Genomic DNA, 17,238 nt, shown 5'->3' on the forward strand with positions numbered 1-17,238 from the left:
ACTTTCAAGCATGTGGTTGTAGTTCTGGTACTAGGTAAAGGTTCTCTGTTAACATTCACCATGGGAAATCTACCCCAAGCACATGCCAACCTGTGTGGGTGTGGTTTGTGGCCAACCCTATCACCCTTCTTCCACAAAGGTTGCTCCCTTGAACAGATATTCATTTTTTAGACCCACCCTGGAACAGTTACTCTCTTTCTAAATCCACCCTCAAACAGTTACTCACCTTATCCACGCCCCCAAAGTGACGACAGTGGAAAGTCCGAGAAGGCAGCAGCACAGAGCTTTCAAACCCTCACGAGGCAAGAAAAACATTTGCTTCTTTTCTGTGTGTGGATTTTTTTTTTTTTAATGTTAGTGGTTTGTTGTATTTTGTCTGAGAAGATGTATGAGCTTTATGGTGGGAGAAAGATATTCACAGTAAACGACTGCAGCAGTGAACAAATGACACAGCTTTGCTTCACCACGTAACTAACCTTTGGAAGCTGGTTTTTGTTCTGTTTCAAATATTCTTCTAGGATAAAGCTGACTTCTTAATCTTCCATTGACATTATATGAATGGACTTCACAGTTGATGTGAAAACCATGAAATATTGTGAGTCATGTGGGTGGATCTGGTATTTCTGTTTTTTTCATGGGTCAAACTACAGATCATGGGACTTAAATTAGGTGTTGCTCATACTTGATTTGTATTTTTTTACGAGAAGGTCAGCTGTTTCCCATCCATGGGAAGAAGGGATTGCTGCTGAGCATGGTTGTAGGCTGTTGTTTCACACAAACAGTGTTTTCAGGACTGCTGAGTACTTGTAGGTGGCTTCTGGGTCTGACAGGAGTGCAAGTGCTCAGCTGTTTAGAAAGTAGGCCATGTATGAACTAAATAGGGCTTGGAGTCGTAACAAGTTCCAGCCAGCTTGGCCCTAGATATTTGTCCACATACTTCTAGGCCATGGAGAGAATGATGATTACAGACTGATGTTGCAAGGTGCAGAGCACTCCAGTCCACATCCAACAACTGACATAGCCAGAAGGGTGATTAAAAGGGCTGTTAACCTCATTAGCAGCATTTGGTGCAATGTATTCTGAGTTAAGTACAGGGGCTTTGGGTCTGCTCTTTTCCACCTCACTTTCCAGTTAGCATTGCAGATGTATCCTGCCCTTTGCTTTGTACCTGACAGTCATCCCAATGAATGCTGGTGCTCCTTGTGTATTTCAAATTTAGCATCTTGCTTTGCTGGATTGTGACTGGAGTGTTCAGTTTGTCTTGCAGCACCGCATTCTAGATGAGCGACTTGTTTTTCTATTCTGTGTTCTAGTATGTTTAGTAGAGTGTTTTCTGCCAATGATTCATTAACTATTCTAGCAATCGGTTGCTGCCAAAACACTAGGGATAGTTTGTGATACTTTTTTTCTAGGAAAAATCTGTATAAAATGTGAGAGCTCACATGGTGTTTTTGTTAGGTATGATGCACTCACCAGGATTTGAGGGAAACCTAAATTTCAACTTCCAGACTCTGATGAATGCAGACAGTCTCTACGTGGTATCACATTACACTCTGCTGCTCAACCTAAAATTGGCAAACTCGGATTACTACAGGAAGAAGCCTGCCCAAGCCCCTGTATTGCTGGTGAGTTGGGGAATAGGGGATAATTGTTATAAAAAATGAAAACTTGTTTTGATTCCTTTAACATAAACCAGCCCACACATAAAGCCTTCAGGCTGCTTGCTAAGTGGAGAAATAGTAATTGCAAATGAAGTGTTCTCCAAGCTGTTTATGAATCTTGCATGATAAGTGTCATGCATCTGAATTACACAGCTTCTTGTGATTTGGTGGTAATGAATGCTGCTTACTGATTGTCGTTAAAGTCACAGTCATTTTGATGGCTAAACTATGTTCAGAATAGATTAGCACTATGTGATGTAGCAAGTATTGTCTGTTGATAATGTGCATGAACATACCTTCATTTTGCAAATGCTTTTCAAGAGCCTAATGACAATTTTTTTGCTTAATACTCTTTTTGTATTTCTGTAGATGTAGACATGAGAAGTTAAAGTGAAAAATAATTAGGCCTTGGTAGTATGAAATTATTTTTGTTGCTTGTGGAATTCTTCAGCTTCTTGGCCTTTTTAACAACTGCTTTGAAGACTGCGAGTTATAAAATATGGGTCGATGTTTTTTAATTTAGTTGCCCAAGAGATGATGTTTCAGAGTTTTCTGAAAAACCAAAAAAATTGTGATATATGTAACAAATTTTACAAAGTGTCAAAATGTATAATTGTTGCTGCGCTTCCAGTGTAAGAGAATTTCTAATCTTGATTTTCTCAAAAACAGTGGAGTTTAACATCGTCCTTAGTTCTGGTGTGTTCTGCAGCAGATCAAGTGCAGATCTGTGACTCAGAACATTCTCTAGAGTAATCACTGTGCACAGCAGGCCTGAGCATGACCAAAGTATTCTTAGAGATCATTCTGATATATAACTGGACACCATTTCATCTGTGATGACTGTTCAATTCAAAAGGGCCCAATTGTTGGACAGGCAGCATTAGGTGCCACAACTTCTTTTAACTGGATTTAAGATCCTGCTCCTACCTTGTGGAAATAGCCAGAGATCAGCATGTCCCATTGTCACTGTGCAAGAGCTGCCATTCTGATTTGCATCTTGCATTAGCTGCAGTAGAAGAAGGGAGAGCTCCTTGTTCTTGTCATTCTCCACTGCAGAGACAGATACAGAAGGATCTGGACAAGCTGAGTTGATGAGCCATGGCCAATTGTATGAGGTTCAATAAGGTAAAGTGCCAGATCCTGCCCTTGGGTCCCAGCAATCCAGTGTAGCACTACAGGCTGGGGCAGAGTGGCTGGAAAGCTGCCTGGGGAAAAAAGACCTGGGAGTGCTGCTCAGCCAGCGGAACATGAGCCAGCGTGTGCTCAGGTGGCCAAGAAGGCCAATGGTATTTCCTGGCTTGTATCAGGAATAATGTGGCCAGCAGGACCGGGGCAGTGATTGTCCCCCTGTACTGGTGAGGCTGCACCTAAAATCCTGTGTTCAGTTTTGGACTCCCACTACAAGAAGGACATTGAGGTGCTGGAGTGAGTCCAGAGAAGGGCAACAAAGCTGCTCAGGGGTCTAGAGACCGAGTCCTATGAGGGAGCTGGGGTGTTTAGCCTGGAGGAGGCTCAGGGGAGACTTTATCACTTTACAGCTCTCTGAAAGGAGGATGTAGTGAACAGGGGGTCAGCCTCTCTTCCCAGGTAACGTCGCAGGATTAGAGTAAATGATCCCAAGTTGTGCCAGGGGATGTTTAGTCTAGATATTAGGAAATTTCTTTCCATGGAAGGGGTTGTAAGGAAGTGGAACGGACTGCCCATGGAAGCATTCAAAAAAGTGTGAGTATGGCATTTCAGGACATGGTTTAATGGTGAACGTAGAAGTGATGCTGTGTTGACAGTTGGACCTGATGATCTTGAAGATATTTTCCAACCTTAACAGTTCTAATATTGCAAATCCTCGGTTAATTCCTTGCATAACCTAATATCTACTTTTTTAGTGCCTTGCTCAGAAGGAGATCTGGGGGCTGAGGATGAGGCTGTAGGGCTTACTGTTGTCTTTCATTTGGCTTTTATGGTTCTCCGCAGAAGGAGTTCATGAAGCAGATCCAGTCCAGTGGAGTGTTGATGGTATTTTCCCAGGCCTGGGTTGAAGAACTGTATCACCAGGTATTAGAAAGGAACATGCTAGGGGAAGCTGGATACTGGGGAAGCCCTGAAGAGCACAGCCTTCCACTTATCAGCATGCTGACAGGTCAGTCCTGTATTATGGTGGCAGCTTCCATAACGTGTCTAAAGCAAGCTACAATGACACACTGATTTATTGTAACGTACAGAACAGCATATCATCCTGCAATACATGGTGTCTCATGGAATTATCCGTAGAGAAGGAACCAGACTTACCTGTGGCATGTACTTAAGGATTTGTTTTGGATCATCAGAGTGCTTTTGAAGCATGGGTTTAAAAGAAATCAAAACTGTCTCTGGGAGACAGCGAGAGTAGTTTTGTTCACTGAACCAAAACATCTCTTAATTCTCTCAGCTTCAGTTCTGGTAGACTTGATGCTTGCTAATGATAAGCAATAAGGCTGCTGTTTTCTTGATGTTATAGCAAAGCCATTTCAGTGTGCCTGTGGTGCAGTACAAATATAAATAGTGGCATCTGATCCTGGAAGCCTTCCACAGATTAGGCTCCCCTTGGTTCAGGCTTGAGCTATGCCAGGGATATACCAAATGGCACCCGAGAGAAGCTGAAAACCTGGAGCACAAATGCTTAAAAACAATCCTTAGCTTCATTTGAGGGCAAAAAAAATCAACTTGTATCAGCTGAAAGACAGCAGGATGGCTGTGATACTGTATTGATATAAAATGCACTGTCTGCTTTAATGTGTATGTAATTAAAATAGTGTATGCGGGGAGAACAGTGGCTTCAGCTGAGCCTTTAAGTGGTGATCAAAGGGCATTGCTTTGAACGTTTTTTGCTGATTGTATTGAGCTCGGTGTTACTTTTAGCTATTGAGTTGGGAAGATGAAAGAAGCACTTGGAAAAAACAATACCCAGAAGTATGTGGAGAAGGGCCTGTTAAAAAAGAAATCAGCCTGGTGTCCCTAACATTAAACTCTCTCAGAGAAACTGGTCTTTTGTTGTGTTGGAGAAAGGGTTGTATTTCTTTTGTTGAGATTGAGCATGCATAGATCTACTAAAGATCACATTTAGGACATAGGATCTCAGTGCATCTTGAAGACTCAGACTGAGGTCTGGGAATATCTGAATACAGGATTTAGCAAGATTTGAAATGTTATGCTAAGAAATGCAGAGATTTAAGTGTGTGGTAAGTTCTGAACTGTAAGAAATACTTAGACATCTTTGCTGGAAGTTCTATTCACTGTGTTACTTGAAGAGGGGGAGGGCAGCTTTTCGGAGTGGGATATTTCCCTTCTTCAACAAAACATTGGTTATACTGGGCCAAGCATAAGATGCCACAAGTCCTGTTTATACCAAGACTTTAGAAGGCTGCCAGAAAGAGTAACTAAAAAGCATACCTGAGAAGTCAGGAGTGCCAGTATTTATTTAGTTGAACAAAGAGGCAGTAAGAGATGCTTTCCTTGTACCATCTGTGTGTCAAATAGTAATCTGATGTTTTTTAATATTCTGGCAGACATCGACGGCTTGGGCAGCAGTGCAATTGGTGGCCAATTGATGGCATCTGCTTCAGCTCAATCTCCTCTTTCCCAAAATCAGAAGACAGATGATTCTGTCGTTGCAGGTATTAAGACTGTACAAGTGTGTCTACCAGCAGTGGGTTGTTATGTACCAAAAGCATATTCAAATAAATTGTGTAGAATAACAATTTAAAAAGAAAGTATATCAGTACATCATGCATGTGAATTGGTAGATCAGCATGCAGAGGACAAATGTGACTTGGCATTTTACCACTGATGATAAAGCTGCTGTTGTGTCATTTTCTAGTAGTAGTAGTAGTAGCAGTAGTGGTGGTAGTAATGTTTTTTCCACTCTAGGAATTGCTTTTGCCCGATACCTTTTAATTGGCTGTTGGAAGAACATGATTGACACTTTGTCCACCCCACTGACCGGCCGCATGGCAGGCAGCTCCAAGGGACTGGCCTTCATCTTGGGAGCAGAAGGAGCCAAAGAGCAGAACCAGAAGGAGAAGGACTCCATCTGTGTGAGCCTGGATGGGCTAAGGAGGGCTGCCCGGCTGAGCTGTGCTCTAGGTACTGCTGCATGGGGGATGTCATGGCAGACTGATAAAATCAAATGATAACTTTCCTTGAAGGAATTTGGGAGAAAGAAATGCAGCATTCTGCTCCAGTTGTGCATAGGAATGTGAGAATACACATAGAGTGCCCTTCAGCATAAACCTATCCAGCCAGTGATACTGTGTTCCTTGACACTACCTCTTGTTGAGGTTGTATGGGATTGGGGAAAACATGTTGGCCATACAGTAATTGTGTTGTTGCTTTACAGGAGTTGCTGCTAACTGTGCATCTGCTCTTGCCCAAATGTCTGCGGCCTCCTGTGTCCAAGAAGAGAAAGAGGAAAAAGAAATCCAAGAACCCAGTGATGCTATAGCTCAAGGTAACTACATGATTAAATTAGCTACCTCATCTTATATTGCCAGCAAAGCTGCAGCTGGAAAGCACTTTTCCTCACATAGTGGCATTTCCCTCTGTTGTTCTGCTGCTGTGCACTACTCACTTGTAGGCATATGGACTGTGTGTCTTCAGTGCATCTCCTGCTGTCCTAGCATCTTAACATTATGTCCCACTAATTATATTTTATATGGAACTGAAGTCAGTGATACAGTGGATAAGCCAACAGCATTTTTCAATGTGTGCTTTTTAAGCCTTGTGATATTAGTGCAACCAGAGTGTATCAGAGGAACAGCTGATTTAGGGATTTTTGTGTGTTGGGTGGTAATAGAAGCTGAGTTTGTGTCCCTCTCCCTGTCTGGTTTATATATCCTTGATTATCTTTTGTCACCATCATCAGATATTTAAAACTGTTTCTGAATCATGCTGAATTTAAATGGAATAAAAATTATATCTTTTTTAACATATAAAAAGTTCTGCATCTCTATACCACCTTTTCAAATTCAGTGGAAGTCAATAAAGTCGATTGTTGTCTCCAGTGACTGTTTGGAGAATACATAAAATTTCTCTGATTACATTTGATTTCTAATGGCAAGAAGCCCATAACAAAACACAGAGTTGCACAAATGACCCTGCTTGGCACTTAAATTTGGTGTCTTGTTAGAGAAAACAGAACTGAAAAATCCTGAGCTCAGACAAGCTTTTGACTGCTCTGCTGGACATGACTGAAGTGAGTTGGCCTTGGCATGCTGAAGCATAGAGGAGGCAGTAGCAGCGGCTAGAGGCCAACATATCTGTTCTGTGAGAGTTTGCAAAGCTTCAAAATTTGTTTCCGTTCCAATGCGGAATGAAAACAAAGCTTTTCAGGGATTTTCGGAAAAAATAAATAGGTCCAAATGGTTGTAGCTCAGATCAAGATTAGTTTTGCTTTGACCAGAGTATCCATTAATAAAAGCTCTTTGGTTTGGAAACTTTTTGTTTGGAAATACATGTGAAATCCACAAATGCGCTTTTTTTCCCCCCATAGCAAAAGAGATTTTAGTAAAAGTAAGTAAATAGCCAGTCAGCCATCTCTGAAGAGAAACATGTAATATCACTGGCAATCTACAACTGTTCTGTGGGCAACAAGATATGAATTTGGGGGTGGAGGATTTCGATCTAGCATTGAATTTTTTCATGTGTATAGAATCAGTCAAAAGGGATTTTAATTTTAAAGCTGCCTTAGGTTTATTAGGAAGAATTGGGTTTCTCTGATCTTTTTTTTTTGTCAAAAATTTATGTTCTTTTATAAATTTCAGACTGTAATCCTTTGCCATTACCCTGTATACAAACCAGTGTTTGTTTAAAAGCTGGAGAAGCTAATTCTTCTTTTTCCATGCCGCAGTGAAACAGAAAGTGGAGCAGAAATTGGAGCAGATGGGGAAAGTGCAGGGAGTCTGCCTGCACACTGCTCATGTTTTGTGTATGGATGCAGTCCTTAATGTTGGTCTGGAGATGGGAAGCCATAATCAGGACTGTTGGCCTCATGTGTTCAGGTACTCACCAGCTTTCCCAAAATAGCCAGAATTTATACCATGTTGCCTGAAAGTAAGGGACTGAGAAAAAGGGCTTTGCAGACTCTGTGAATGTTGTGTATAAACAGTGTCAGAATGAATCAACTGCCAGTATCTCTAAAAGAAAAGATGGTACTGTTTTCCACGACTACTCAGGGACTAAATCAATGTTTAGAAGCTTCAAAGTTACCAGAAGACTGTGGCAGACCCAGGAACCCAAATGGGCTTTTCAGGGACCTCCACCAAATTATTTGCTCTCTGAGCACATGGGAGGGCAAAGGATGTAAGAAGAAAGGTTATGTATGTGTAGTCTGAGAGTTAGAAATCATCTGTTTATGGTTTGAGAAAAATGGTCCTATGGCTAGTGCAGGGAGGAGTTATTGTTTTGGGGGGTTTATTAATGTTTTGCTTCTCCTGTGTGTTCTCAGGGTGTGTGAGTACATCAGCACACTGGAGCACACCCACTTCAGTGATGGTGCTGCCCAGCCCTCCGTTACCATCACCCAGGCACAGCAGGCACCTGGAGGGCTGCACCCAGACTCTGAGCCTGGGGAGGCTCCTCAGGAACTCACCCCCGAGCAAGAGACCACCCTCAGCAGCCATCCTGTCATTCAGCCAGTTTCTATCCAGGATCTCATCAAGGACAACAGTAAGGGCAGAGCTTTTGACTTCCGTGGAGGCAGTCTGCTGTGTGGGACCAGTGCTGCCAAGGCTGTTCTCACACTCTCCACACAAGCTGACAGGTAAAAGCACTGCTGTCAGGAACCAGAATCCTTGTTCCCAAAACAGTACCAAGATGGCCCTTTTTGTGCTGTGGGTCTAATCTGTGTTCATTGCAGCCACTTGCTTCAGTTGATTTTCACAAGAGAGATGCATGTTTGTCCCAAGTTTCTAAAAGACCTGGGGCTTTTTCGTCTCTGCAGTACTGAGCTGAATATGTCTGTGCACAGCAGTGAATATGCCAAGCCATTCAAATGCATCCTGAGAGGGGTGGATTTATTTCTTATATGTGAATTGGTCTGTTGTAATCAGTAAGGCAGACAAAATAGGTGGGTGTCCTGACCAGAAGGGACTGATTGACAAGACCTGTGTGAGTTAAAAAGCAGCTGCTTCTGTCAGGGCTGCCTGGACAGTTTGTCAGGCTTCCCCTGTGTGTCCAGAGGAGGAAGGGCTACCAAGCATGGTCACAGAAAGGCTACATTAAATATCCTTTCATCATGATCTGCCAACTGATATTATTTCTGCAGCCCAAGCTACAGGTGAAAATTTCCTGTGTTTGCATGCTTGCAATTACCTTTTTTCTCCAACTGACATTTTTCATTTTGATCTCTGCCCGTAGGAAGGTGTTACGTGTAAATTCAGAGCGAAAAGTAATGCATAAACTGCTGGTAGAAATTTGACTCTAGGCATAAAAATGCCTTTTATTTACGAAGCTTAAAATACAACTTGGTTCTGAGGATTAGAGAATAGCAATACTGCAATGCTGGTTTCATTTCTACCCTTTTACTGAAGTGTGAATGTTTAGTAGGATTCAATTCCTAATTACTTAGGACTATAGAAAGTTTTTCATTAAAAGCAACATCAGAAAATAGTATTTTTGTCCATTTCTGGCTGCAACATGTCACAGAAATTTCACTGTAATTTCTGTGGAGCCTCCAGTATAACCACACTTACTGTTTTATGTGTATAGGTTTTAACTGTTAAATCCTAGGAGCTCACTGCAGCTGAAAATAACAATTCTTGGCTGTGTTTGTCATTGTTCAGCCAAAACATAGCCTCATGTTAGCCACTGTTAAGAAAATTAACTCTACCCCAGCCATAACCAGTACAATATTCCAAAATAGCCATTCAAGTACAGTAACCTTAGGCTTAAGACTTGAATTATCCTATTTTTCAAGTTAGGGTCTGTAACTTCAGATGGACAAAACTGGTGTAACTGTAAAGTCTGTGAAGCTTTGATGATCTGTGTTGTGAGGACTGATTTCAGCTGGGTTTTGATTACTGGTTCATGAATGGCTTGTAGCATTTAGATAACCTGAAAATATTACTTTTTGTTTTAGTGCCATAGCTGAATCTTGAAAGGATTCTGATTGATCCGATAGCAACCTGCTTTCCACTCTCCAATTAATAAAGCTTCTGGATCAAAGTCTTGCTGCAGCACTGTATAAATAAAAAAACCCTCAATAACCCAATGTGTCACCAAAAGCAACTCATACAAGCCACATACAGATAAGAGTTTCCCTCTTACATGTACATTTAAGTCTGTATCTCATGAATTTTTCAGTTAGATTCTGTTCTCTACCTACAGGCTCTTTGAAGATGCTGCTGACAAGTTAAACTTGATGGCATTGGCAGGCTTTCTTTACCAGCTCAAGAAGGCTTCTCAGGCCCAGCTTTTCCATTCAGTCACAGATACAGTTGATTACTCACTAGCAATGCCAGGTAAATCACCTGAAGATCCCATACAGAGTGCTTTATATACAATTATGCTGCTTACAGGACTTCGTATTGCAATTCTTTTTCCAATTGAAATTTCAAGGTATAAATAAAACACAGGATGTAGTCTAATAAGATCTTTCTGTAAGAACAATTCAAAAGCTTTAGAAAAGATTGAGCACCTGTGCTTTGAGACCCATCCCAGGACATTCATTTGGTTCTTGGACTTTGGGAGTTAATTGTCCACCAATATATAATCACAGCTCTATATTTGAAGCCAGCCCAGTATGGAAACTTGGGTGAATCTAGACTTAAGACAGTGGATTTAGGTTAGACATTTGACAGTGGGATAACCTTAGAAGTGCTCAGAAAATGGGCAATAGAGAGCAAAGCACACAAACAAAGAATGTTAAATAAAGCAGTGGGATTTGTCCTGCGTGCTTGTCCCCAACAGAGTAGAGCATGTACCTCACAGTTCAAAGCGTGTAAGTTGCTGTTACCATCACTTTCTCAAATGGAGCAGAAGGATTGGACACAAAGGAAGATACTTCACTTAAATTTATACTGTGGTTATAGAAGCTACATTAGCCATACAGGTTTTGTTCTCTCCTGTGGCAGATATGGTTTTTATCTATGTCTCCAGTTTAATTGATTTTTTCTCTCCCTGCAGTGCTACTTGTCATTTTCTTAACATGACACCCCAGGTTTTGGGGGTTTTTTGCTCTTGCTTGTCTCCAGACCTCAACATTCTTAACTCTAGTTTTAATAAATAAATTTCCTCTTATCATGTATGTAGTGGTCAATCAACAGTAGTTGTGGTACTGACATTAAAATTAGGATAGAGGAATTAAGTGCTATTTTTTTATTTTAAGAGTGACACGTTCCCTGATTACATCTTTTGTAAGAGTTAAAAGCACCAGTGTGTTTTAAATGAGAGGATGAAGTGTCTTTCCAAATGTTATAAGCAATGGAGGATGAATCCCATTCAATAGGACATAAGAAGTATCAGCGACTGGGGAACAGAAAAGCATTTTGTCACATTCTGTTCTTTGTACCCTGTGCTTCGTAAGAAGTACAAAATTAAATACCCAAGCTAAATAATTTGCAGTTTATAATCTTTCCTGTAGATGTCACCAAAACCTTTTGTAACTACCATTTTGCGTCTTAATGTCAGTTTTTTGATTCCTTGCTTAACTTTTCTGCACTAGTTTTCCAAGCCTTTGCCTTTAATATGTTTGCAAAAAAAAGATCACTTAAATCAAAGTAAAGTATGTTTAGTAAGTTGTTCTTTAAACTTGGGTCCATCTCCTGTCCTTTTACTTACACAGGTATAGGCTATGTTTTACATCAGTTTTAGGGTTGTTTCTTTTTCTTTTTCTTGCCCCCACTAAAGCTCCATGCTGACCTAATAATAATAAATAATTTCTAATTCCAGCTCAGACATTTAGGAGTGGAGGAGCAGCTGTTGCTTAGCTTCCATTTATTCTTATACTTTCTTGTAGGTGAAGTAAAATCTACACAGGACAGGAGAAGTGCACTTCACTTGTTCCGACTTGGTGATGCCATGCTCAGAATTGTGAGGAGTAAATCCCGCCCGTTGCTCCACCTCATGCGCTGCTGGAGCCTGGTGGCACCTCACCTTGTGGAGGTAGGAGTGGGGGACAAAAATGAGAATGTGTGCACAAAATGACAAAGCTGAAAAGGGTAGAGAAGGCTTGATAGCTCTTAAAATGTATAACCTTCAACCTTGCCAAGTCTGCTCTGTATTGTATACACTGTGTCATATATTGGGATAGAGCCACCAAGGACTGTGCTTTTAAGTGACTGAAATGGGCAGGCCCAGGGACAGGATGTTGCACTTTTGCAATATGATGCAAATTGTGTCTGGTGAAGAAACTGAAACCACCACAAGGGGCTATAAGTGACTTCTCCATCTACCTATATTCCCAGTCAAGGTCTGCATCCTTGCAGTTCTTCCCATAAAAGGATGCAGGTTTTCTTTTCCCACATAAAGCCGAAACATAAACACAGTTGAAACAAAAGGCATTTTACACAAGTTCAGTTCTGTCTGTTTTAGTATTTAATTTATTTATTTTTAGCACTATGCTTTTTTAATTGTCAGCACACTTCCATAAATCTGTAGATCTACAGAGCTGAGTCTCAGTCATCTGTTTCTATGTCAGTACTCTCCTGTTTTCATTGCAGTGGGGTCCCTACTCACATCAGTGGTGAAGCTGTTTCTAAGGTTCAGCAACATGCAGTGCTTACCTCCCTTAAAAGTGTCTGACTAAAAGCAAATTTTTTGCTTTGCTTGGACACTCTAATACTTACACTTTTCCTGCAGGCTGCCTGTCACAAGGAGAGACACGTGTCTCAGAAGGCTGTCTCCTTCATCCACGACATCCTCACTGAAGTGCTGACAGACTGGAACGAGCCTTCTCACTTTCACTTCAACGAGGCGCTTTTCCGCCCCTTCGAGCGCATCATGCAGCTGGAGCTGTGCGATGAGGATGTCCAAGACCAGGCAAGTCAGCTCTGATCAACATGTCTGAACGTGGCCTACCATGCCCATAAGAATGGTTTCCAGAGTGCACTTGGTCCACCTGAGTGTGTTTCCCAAATTCCCTTTGGAGGCTGTCCTTTAATCATCTTCAAGGAATTGGGAGTGCTCTGCCTACTTAATCCAGTATTGTGGCAGAGCACAGAGACAGTAGACCTGGCTTTAAAGTAATTAAATAAAGATTTTTCTGTTATCTAAAAAAATTTAAATTATAAATTAGACTGCCATAGTGAAATCTAGGAATGCATTGAAAGACATCCTCATTCCTTCTGAAGATCCATCTATATATCAGTTCTGGTTTTTGTTTTGTTTTTTTTCTTTCAACCCCTCCTACGCTGGCTGCAGGTGGTCACCTCTATAGGAGAGTTGGTGGAAATGTGTTCTACCCAGATCCAGTCGGGATGGAGACCCCTGTTCAGTGCCCTGGAAACGGTGCACAGCAGCAGCAAGTCAGAGGTTAAAGAGTACCTTGTAGGAGAATACTCTATGGGTAAGGACTTACTGCATGTTTCATATGTGCTTTTGATTCCCCGGGGGACACAGTAACTAACTCAAAATCCCCACACTGAACAGTGGCACTACAACACTCCAGAACTGTACCAAAGTACCTGACTTATTACCTAGGATAGGAAGGAAAGCAGAGGTATTGTTCTGACTTTTTATCTTCTACATTCTGACAAATGAGTAGAATGAGAAAAAAACGCTTAAAACCTACTTAAATTATTTTGAGCAAGACAGTTGTGCAGGGGTGCTGAGCATTTGTCACTGTCCTGCTGAAGAAAGAACTGTATACAACCAGCATGTCTCTTGTGGACTGTCTTCCTTATTGTGTGAAACCTACTGCTCTTATATATCAGGGTAACTTAGGGTGATAATCTCGGCAAATGCTTGTCCAGGCAGTTGATCACAAGGCTTTCAGATACCTAGTGCTATTACAGACCACATTTCTGTGAGAATGTGCATCCCTCCCAGAGATGTTTGCTTGTATGGAAATGGGTTAATTTGGGAAAATCCGTTTTTTTCTGGGGTTTTTTGCCCCATTAAAAGGTATTTTTAATTGTGTCAACTCATGTGTAAGGGATGTTTTTTTCCTCCTAAATTTTTTCATGGAGATCTGTTATGGTTGATGGCTGAATGTGTGTGTACACAGCTTTTGATGGCTGATAATCTACTTAGGAAAAGCAACGCTATTTTGTTACTGTACAGGCTGAATTGTTTTCTGCGTGATTGATGTCATCTTGGCAGTTATCGAAAACTAAACCAGAAACTAAACAGAAACCTCCACCAAACAGAAGTATTAGCCACTGAGTTGAAGAGCTCAAACCTGCTCTTACCATTTGACCAGGCATAAACTGGCATTTGTTATAGACTGGGCAAAGGAGGGACTCTCTATGACTTCTTGTGAAAGGCTACATGAGTTGCCATGGGAGCAAGAGAAGGTTTAACTTTTAAGATCATTTCTGTCTCTGCCCAGAATAGAAAAGATTCTACAGATTCAGTTAAATTGGTGAAAAACAGTTGGAAAATTAATTTTAAGGAGGGGTGGGAAAGAGTTCTCATCTTGTTTTTTCCACAGGGAAACGCCAGGCTCCAGTGTTTGATGTCTTTGAAGCATTTCTAAACACAGACAACATCCAGGTCTTTGCCAATGCTGCCACCAGTTATATTATGTGCCTTATGAAGTTTGTCAAAGGACTGGGTAAATATTTTCCTTTCCTATTAAGTCATGATACGTCAAGTTTGATCCTGCAGGAGAGGTTAATTCAGTTATGTGATACATAGCATGGTAGGAAAGAGAGGGGCAGTGAAGAACCTGAGTCCAGAATGCTTTGAAAAAATAAAATAAAATCAAGACTAAGGGATTATTTCTGTAACATTTTTAATACTATCAGTTCTTCAAGTTTTTATAGAGGCAAAGATGCATCTAACTATTAAGTGTCTACTTCTTAATTTGATCTTAATTTGCATCAGGACTTGCTCATATTCATGTAAATAATAACATTAAAAAACCTCCAAACCTAGAATGTTGCAGAAATGGCCTGGCATTGTGCAGAGACAGCATGGATTGTTTGCAGCAGAGCTGGGCATATTTCACACTGCGGGCAGCAGAGATCAGGCACAGAGTGTCAGGGTGACCCTGCAGAGGAGCTGTCATGCTTCACCAGCCTTCAGAACAAAGGCAAATGGTGCTGGGTCGTTCTGCCCCCAGCTGGTGATCCATGGCTTGCCTTGATCATTAGAATTTGACACTTTTCATTGAACTGGGACAATTTGTGTGTGTAAATACAGAACTTCTAAGTAGTGATAAAATGGGGCTTTTGGTTTCTATATGTGTATTAATTCACAGAGGTTTCTAGGTCTGTAAGCATCTCTTTTTTATTTAAATGAAGCACCTAAGTGCAGCAGATTTGCTGTTTAATGTTACTCTTGTCTCATTGACCTATTTCATCATTGGTCTCAACAGGGCCAGAATTCAGCTTGTGATGTAATTGCAAGTATTACTACAAAAGTGGAATAAACTTGCATGTTCAGTACCAATAGAGGGAACTCACATTTCTTCTGGAGAGCTTAAAAGCCGGTCTTATATTTCTTTAGGTTTCTTGCTTTCTTGAGATAATTTTGACCCCTTTGTGGTCACATATCAAAAAGCAAGGTCTTTTTTTGTATTAAAGGTGATAGGACTATGGGATACACCGGCAAATACAATGCCATATTATGTGTATTTTATTGTAGAACTAAAGTACTCAAACTTTACTCAATCATACTCAAATGTATGATTATTAGGCTCTACTAAAGAGGTACTAAATAGGCATATGTTTATTAAAGCATTTATTCATATAAAAATTCATGTACAAACTGTGACCAGTGTTACTATATTGTTTGCATGGGGTCACCTGGTTGTCATCTAAGAAGATCAAACCAAGGATGTTTTCTGGATTCTATTTGGTCATTAGGGCAAAACTGAATGAAAAAAGAAAACTAATGCTCTCTTTGTTTCTATTCTTGTGTCTTGTCCCCAGGGGAAGTAGATTGTAAGGAGGTGGGTGACTGTGTGCCAGGATCAGGATCTGCATCTACAGACTTGTGCCTTCCCGCTCTTGATTACCTCAGGAGATGTTCTCAGGTATGATGAACAATCTTACACAGGCATGAACCTGGCCTAGGAAACAGTTCTAACCTGCAGGCTTTGCATTAGTCATGGGATGATCTGCATGAGCACAGCAGAGTCTGTGGTGACCCTGAAGGTAATACCCTACACTGCCAAATGGACAGTGGTGATCTGAGGGAATATCATAACTTCTAGGCCAGTTAGCACTGGGAAAACTGAGGAGATAAAAACACTCAGACCTAGGGAGCATGTGAGAAAATGTGAATGTTCAAAACCTAGGAGTAACATTATTCGAAGCTGAATTCATTCTTATTTAAATGGTTACTGTGGACAGTGTTGGGAATGAAAGACACAAAAAAAAGAAACCAAAACAAGAACTTGATAATTCTTAAGTCTTAAGAACAACAGGTTTTATCCTCTGAAATGCAGAAGCAGCGTATTTGTACCATGAAAACATATCTGAAGCTCAGGTTAAATCTCTAACAAATAGAATGCTGGCATGTTCCCTGTAATCTTCTTGCACACAGCACATAATATTATCCAGAGTTACCTGGACAATTTTTTTCTGATTTTATGATGTTGTTTGTATTTCTGTTGCGCCTGTGTGTCTTTTTGTTGGACCCAGGCCATGCTTTTTCTGGGTACAATACAAATGCACAGTAAAGGGTATTACCATCACTGAAAGGACTTAATACCTAAATCCAGAGAAGATGGGTGGATTCAGTCCACAGACTGAGAAAACAAGGGAAGAATAAGGCAACTCCGAATAGTAAACAGCAGACATACCAAACTCTACTTGCTATCTTGTTCATCTGAAAAAAAATAGTAAATACTTACGTGTGTATCTAATGTATGTTCTGTCTATACACAATTTGCACCACATTGCTATTCCTCATCCTTACAAACCTCAGTCCACAGTGAGGGGGAAGTGTTTTCTCCTCTTTAAAAGAAGCAGACATTTATATCTTGTATATATCTTTATACCTTTTAACTTGCGAGTAAAAGAACAGGAATGACTAAAAAAAAATCTTGTCTGTACATTGCAAATACATTATTTACTTAGAAAGACCTGATAAAATGCTGGTAGTACCCCTGCAATGGCCTAGGTCTGCAGTTTGTATTTATTTGTAATGGACAACCCAGGCAATGAAGCTCTGAAGTAAACCTTTTATCAGCATTTAGTTATCCTTCAGAGCTTCAAAATATTCTGTGTATGGCTAATGGAGCTTCGTAGGTCACAGATGCAATTAGTGAGTTGTAATTTTTGCTCTTCACAAATAAGAGAGCACACTCCCATCTCAGAAACGTGTTATTTAAATTGCTGCTCTCCCTCTCTTTTACCCACAACCCTTTACTTGTCAGTGAACTGAAAACTTCTGGCCTCTAATTGTGCTTGCATAACTTTTATTTTATTTTACCTGT

The 17,238-nt window shown here is 40.7% G+C and overlaps 1 protein-coding gene across 4 annotated transcripts in view; it reads left to right on the plus strand.

Moving 5' to 3' along the window:
* Positions 1-17,238, plus strand: part of ARFGEF3 (ARFGEF family member 3) — an 88,563-nt gene that overhangs the window by 51,427 nt on the left and 19,898 nt on the right. For 3 of the 4 annotated variants that reach the window (XM_085055676.1, XM_085055677.1, XM_085055678.1), the window contains 13 exons: positions 1,459-1,625; positions 3,633-3,798; positions 5,204-5,311; positions 5,565-5,780; positions 6,034-6,144; positions 7,543-7,693; positions 8,140-8,454; positions 10,020-10,153; positions 11,650-11,795; positions 12,492-12,671; positions 13,053-13,197; positions 14,284-14,406; positions 15,728-15,831. In XM_085055676.1, coding sequence (XP_084911802.1) covers positions 1,459-1,625; positions 3,633-3,798; positions 5,204-5,311; positions 5,565-5,780; positions 6,034-6,144; positions 7,543-7,693; positions 8,140-8,454; positions 10,020-10,153; positions 11,650-11,795; positions 12,492-12,671; positions 13,053-13,197; positions 14,284-14,406; positions 15,728-15,831 — 2,066 coding nt within the window. Of the gene's footprint in view, positions 1-218; positions 303-1,458; positions 1,626-3,632; positions 3,799-5,203; positions 5,312-5,564; positions 5,781-6,033; positions 6,145-7,542; positions 7,694-8,139; positions 8,455-10,019; positions 10,154-11,649; positions 11,796-12,491; positions 12,672-13,052; positions 13,198-14,283; positions 14,407-15,727; positions 15,832-17,238 lie in introns of all 4 variants that reach the window. The other variant, XM_085055679.1, reaches the window with a different exon arrangement.

Source organism: Lichenostomus cassidix, chromosome 3 (assembly GCF_008360975.1).
Source record: "Lichenostomus cassidix isolate B80296 chromosome 3, HeHo_3.0, whole genome shotgun sequence".
In the NCBI taxonomy this organism is placed as follows: Eukaryota; Metazoa; Chordata; class Aves; order Passeriformes; family Meliphagidae; genus Lichenostomus; species Lichenostomus cassidix.